The sequence below is a fragment of the Magallana gigas genome, chromosome 4, assembly GCF_963853765.1.
Source record: "Magallana gigas chromosome 4, xbMagGiga1.1, whole genome shotgun sequence".
NCBI classification, from domain to species: Eukaryota; Metazoa; Mollusca; class Bivalvia; order Ostreida; family Ostreidae; genus Magallana; species Magallana gigas.
The window spans coordinates 2,769,143-2,775,142 of NC_088856.1; the positions used below are offsets into that span (position 1 = coordinate 2,769,143).

The 6,000-nt window shown below is 30.7% G+C and overlaps 1 protein-coding gene across 1 annotated transcript in view; it reads right to left on the reverse strand.

Moving 5' to 3' along the window:
* Positions 1-6,000, reverse strand: part of LOC117682118 (uncharacterized) — a 43,606-nt gene extending 37,606 nt beyond the window's left edge. The window contains exons 1-5 of the mRNA XM_066080913.1: positions 5,445-6,000; positions 4,685-4,792; positions 3,393-3,470; positions 2,469-2,624; positions 2,060-2,282 (exon numbers count right to left, since the gene is read on the reverse strand). Of these exons, the coding sequence (XP_065936985.1) occupies positions 2,060-2,282; positions 2,469-2,624; positions 3,393-3,470; positions 4,685-4,792; positions 5,445-5,498 (619 nt within the window). The 5' untranslated portion in view covers positions 5,499-6,000. The remainder of the gene's footprint in view (positions 1-2,059; positions 2,283-2,468; positions 2,625-3,392; positions 3,471-4,684; positions 4,793-5,444) is intronic.

A 6,000-nucleotide genomic window follows, 5' to 3' on the forward strand; every position in this document is an offset into this window, starting at 1 on the left:
AATTATTTTTTCGATTTTAATGTTTACAATGCTTCAGTAAGACATTTTTAATAGGCAACAAAAATTTGAGTGTCATTTGGTGAGATATCAGCGAGTTACAGAGCTTACAATTCTTCGCTATGTAAACAAAGCGTTTGTTTACATTTCGAATGTTGAAGTGAAAATTCTAGTTTTAGACCTAAAATAAATGTGTTAATCGTTAGGAACTGTTTATTTATGCAATGAATAATAAGATAGACAAACCAGCTTTAAAAGGATTTTTACTGGTATATTGAACACATGTAAACAAAAACAGGGCACGAGCTTTATTTACATGACGAGGAATTGTGAGCCCTGTATCTTGCTTAAAACTCAACGACTGGCATCCAAATTTCATTTGATCATTAGAAATGCATTTTTAAAGCATTGCAAATAATAAAAACAGAAAAATAAATTTCGACTAAAATCGTTTCCATGCCCCTATGATATGATGGTTTTGCTCGAAATACAAAAAAAAAATAAATAGGGGATAAAAAAGATGGAACTAGACTAAATAGGATTACTATTTTAACCAAACGTGCCTTTGTTTAATTAAGGTGGTATGGGACACTTCCATGTCGTGACGTATTGTTTATCGAAATATGGTAGAACAGATTTATTACTATCTATTTCATATGTATTTATTCGTTTTTGGATTTTCTATTTTCGTTTTGTGCAGTGTATTCTTAAATATTATTCATCTAAAGTTTAATTGCTCGCGTATGGTTCTTTAATTTCATTGGTTCATAACATTATCCAATGATTCTCTATTAGTATAAGTAACCGTTTAAACTAAGTCAAATTGGGGAGTATTTCATATTCAACGACGTCGGACAATCCAGTGTATATCAGCTGCATCTTGTTGAATGTTAGTTATTTATTTCTTTATTACCATGATAGTGATTTGGGCATATTATTTTAATTGCAAGGTTTATACTCTATCGTATTTTTGTAGTTAATCTTGCCATTGTAATTTCTGAAACTTGTTTGTAAGTTCTACTATTAAATTGCTAAAAAAAAAATATGTTTTACCATATAAATGAATACTGAAGTAACGGTTGCTTTTTATCAACGAAATATCGAAACTAAAACAATTGAATGTACATGTAAAATTGTATTTTGTCTCATGTATTTTTCTTTGTTTATAGGTCAATGCTTTAAAACGTTTAATAAATCTGTTAAACAAAACGGCTGTCTTTTTGATTTCCTTACTGCTCGGTTACAGAAATAAACAATAAAATAAAGTGTAATTATAGAAATAGTTTCTTCCCAAAATATTCACCTAACTCCGTAGCGCAGTGTGTTAGAGGATTAACAACGAACCTGTAAGTCATAAGTTCGAATCTCGCTAGGGGTTTTACTATTTTTACCTTTTTAAATACTATTAAAAGTTATTTTTTGGTTAAATATTAAAAAATTTGAAAATTCTAAACCGGTGAAAGTTTTTCAATTTTATAGTACTATAATCCACATTAATATCACCAGATGTCCCATACCACCTTAAATAGGACTGGTTGGTCGTTGCTAACTTTAGAATAAATATTTTTAAGAAAAGTTTCAAATGAAAATATATAGACATATATGTATTTTACTTCTAAAAATAAAATATTTGATAATTTATTTTTCATTAAAACAAAGTTTATGGACATCAAGCTAGCTGTATTTCTTCTTTTTTCGAAAACGTAACCATGTGGAAACTGTCTAACGCTTTCATCTTTAATTTTCATTGAACTGCAATAATCTTAGGTTACCGATAACTTCTACAAAGCGTCAAAAAATGTCAAAAATGTTTATTTTCTGACAATATTGGACTTCGGTGTTCATGTACTAGTATCTAAGTAGTTCTTAACCGTATAAAGTGTTTATATGCAAATCACCAAATTTTGGCGTAGATGATCCTTTGGCGTCTTTAACATACGGACTGACATAACGTAACCACAGGACTTAGACATCCGTATCGGCAACAATGTAGTCTTACAAATTCACAACGGAACTTTCAATTTTATGAATTTAAATGTTTTGCAGAATATATCCAACTTACGGTCCCCTTCTAGATAGCGATATGTCGAAATGCATTCGTCTGGGTCGTAGTTACACTGCCGAAGGAGGGCCAGGATGTCCTGCCTGTCCCCCCAGGTGGGCAGGGCTTCCTCCACCTGGTCCACCAGCTTACCCACCATCTCATGATGGAGCTCCCACCCAATGGGCAGCCTCATCCACTGGCCCTGGGTGTGGTCGTAGAAACAGTGGATTTTGTGCTTTCGCTGAAAAGAAGTCATGAAACTGGTAATTATGTGTATAAAATGTAATATAATAATCAATAATTAACTTCTAAAATAAATGAGGTAGTAAAATACAACAAAGCAAGCGTAATGAAGAGATAAAATAAACCCCATTATGTCTGAATCACCCTATGCATTGCCTTTATTTATTTACAAGCTGTTTGTTACCTGGAATATATAGGTAGAGATCCGGCCTCTTTCGGGGTGATTGAGCACGCCTTCTCTGTCGTCATGATCACTGGAGAATTGCAGTTTGGACCCACATCCTGACATCCTGATCCCAGCTACATCAGACTGCTTCTGTTCCTTCTGTTTAATGTCCCCCTGATTAATATATTCACGTAAAAGGATACGTCTCGAGACTGCATTTATATTTTAGGCTGTGTGGATTTTATTGAAATAGTTTGCTGATTAAGTAATAAAATGACACTTGTTTAAATCTGGTAAATATGTATGTTTCTTTCAAATATTTTAAGGTGTAATGTCAATCTGCTTTTAATTTCACAATTTATTTCTTTAAAAATTTCATATTGATTTTCATCAAAGTCATTATCAATGGATTCAGATGAAACACAGTTGAAGTGATGAAGCCCTGCTAGATTTTTCAAAAATTGATGATATGTCTAATCATGATATGAGGAAAACTAGACATAGTGATAAGGAAAAGCAAAATTTACCACCGCAGCAAAAAATTTAAAATATTAAATGTACATGTATTTAACAAAATTTTAAAAATGTATAACAAAAATTTAGTTGTACTTTTAAAAGAATTAATTCATCGGGGGAGGGGGTATACATGTAGATATTGCCTCATAAAAATTTGATCAATATGATGCGCTTCTTGCAATTTTTTGTAAAAGCTTTATTTACTTTTTTACCCCCTGCTAAATGTAAGAGTTCAGTTCGTTCCGTTCAAATTTTCTTTTTCTTTATTTGAATTTAAATAAACATCTTCTTCAAACATAAATTTGGACCCAGCATCGCCTCCCTTATTTCTACATGCCTTAATAATTGTGAGTTAACAGGCACAATTAAAGTGAGATTATGTTCTACAGAAGTTATCAGAGCGACATTCCACTTTAACAATCTTACGTTTTCTTTATTAGCTTTGATTCTTTCTGTGATGATTAAACCTTCGTTGTACCATCTCTTAGGGAATGGTTGCCATTTCTGTAATTCAATTAAATAAAGTAATCGTTTAAGGATGACGTTTACTCAGAATGAAAAAAAAATCCACTGATGATAATGAAAAACCATCTATTGTGTGTTATAGACCTTTGCTTGTATTGTTATTTTTCACTTTCAGAAAATTAGGTCAATGACCTACTTTTTGAGTTAATGGCCATAGAATATATATTGAAAAATCAAGAAAAATCCCATAAATTTTTACACTACGATTGAGATTTTCTTAATTATAAAAATATTACAAATAATTAAACACTTTAAAAAATTAAGATACAATTTATGAATGGTAGTGACACTAAATAAGTACACAACATGAAGATTTCAGCATCAATTTCAAAAAATAATTCAGTCCGAATTTCCTCTAACAGTTTTCAAAACCCTACCCATTTTTGATTCTATTTTACAAAAAATTGAATGATGATAAAACAAAAACATTTATGATATTGAACTACTTATATTGACCTTATTCTGTTGGCATAAAATTTATATGAGGTCAATGATCAAAATTTTGATATATGATGACTTTTATCGTTTTTAAGCATTTTTCAATATTTTTATTATTCGTGCCATAAGATTATTTTAATGAATAAGTGAGGTAAAACCAACGGAAAATATGCAAAATTACGTAGACTTAAATATAAAATCCTAACTTTTAAAATTAGACTACTGCTAAAAAACTTTTAGCAGAAAACAAAATCTGCAAAATTTAGTCCGAATTTCCTCTGTTTGGCTAAAAGTCAATTTTTGTTTGAGCATAATTCCATAATAAAGTAAAAATATTGAATGTTTTGTCAATAATGATTTATTTCATAAATACTTTTTGTGTTTAGAACAAATTTTACTCTTTACATTGAACTTTTTAACAATCGGAATTTGAGAACTCAAACCCTGAGTAAATAACACCCTTAAAGACCAAATCAGATGATAAGGAGTATGGTAATATTTTTATATCTATTAACAGAGCTCTTCAACGTTTCTTTTTAATTTTTAATATATATTTCACTTTGATGTTAAACACTAGATTAATCTACTAACTTGGAGATTCTGGCTAAGCCCGACTAGAATAAGTGATAGATTCTGGTTTATTCAAAAACATTTGGACTAAAAAAAAACAAGAAATGTCATTCCTTTTTCTTTTTTATTTTCATTATATCACTTATTACAGGCTTACCATTTATTAACAAATTGTGATTCTTTACCTTTGATTCGCAATCTTCTAGGTAAAACCTCATTCCATCTGAGAACATACACTCAAACTCCTTGCCACTCTTGTGATTGAACTTCTCAAATATAATATATTCGCAACTCTACAAAGAAAACATAATTTATATGATGATATCCATTGTATGCTTAGAGTTTGTATCGATGCTTTATATATATATATATATATCTATTCAGTGCTTTATATATATATATATATATATATATATATATATATATATATATATATATATATATATATATATATATATATATATATATATATATAGTTAGTAAGTTAGTTAGTTAGTTAGTTTAATTAACTTCTACAGTGTTTCTGGAATCTCTTAAAAACATTGGAGCATTCGGTTTTTTATGGTTTAATAAATATTGGCATCATTTAGGTATATTCCATCGGGGTTTGTTTGCTCATTCCAAACCTTTTTCTTGAATTTAAATATAGAAATTAGAATGTCGAATGAACTGCAAGCCTACTTCTTGTTTTAGACACAAGGCACTAACTACAAATAACTAACCCCGACCCCACCTCTTTTTTAGAAGTTAGGAGATGAAGGTTAGCGAGGTTGTTCCCTTATCTTTTTGTTTGTTTTTTGTTTGCTGATTTGTCAAGATTTTGGGTAAGCTGCATCCTCTCAATTACCAGTGTTACGTATCTGTTGTCCAGTTTTTGGATATTTCAATATATTTACAGAAATAGTTAACATCTTTTTGTATACAAACATGATGACCTTGACTTACATCGTCTGTGCTTTTCTTGGCGGCATTGTTTCTCTGACCGGATGCTTTCTCCATTCTTTTTTGGTGCTTTAGTACAATGTTTTTGCCTACTCTGTCCTTTGGGAGTATCTCTTCCTTTTAGAACTAGTGTACGATGTTCTTTCTGCCTACTAGATCCCTGTTTGAGGTAGAGGTCCGTAGCTACAACTTCAACCTGCTCAACATCAAATTCTCTCTGTGGAGTCGTTATAGCGTTAATCATTCATGCCTCTCGGCTTGTCTATTAAAGACACAAACCTCTGTAATCAAATTCCAGGTTAAGTTGATCGACAGTGGGATTGAGTCAATTTTTACAAACCATCTTTTGCTCAATGTAGTCAACAGTGAAAGAAATCCAAAAGTTCTGACTTGTCTTCAGCGACAGCTAGTTCCACGTTTTTGGGTTTTTTTTTTTTTTTGGTCTATACACGTTATATAATGCTCCGTCAAAGATATTGGTATGAACATATAATTTGTCGCTTAATTAGATACTGGTACCGTAAATAAAGTTTATCGATAGTTTACAGTTTGATTCCGA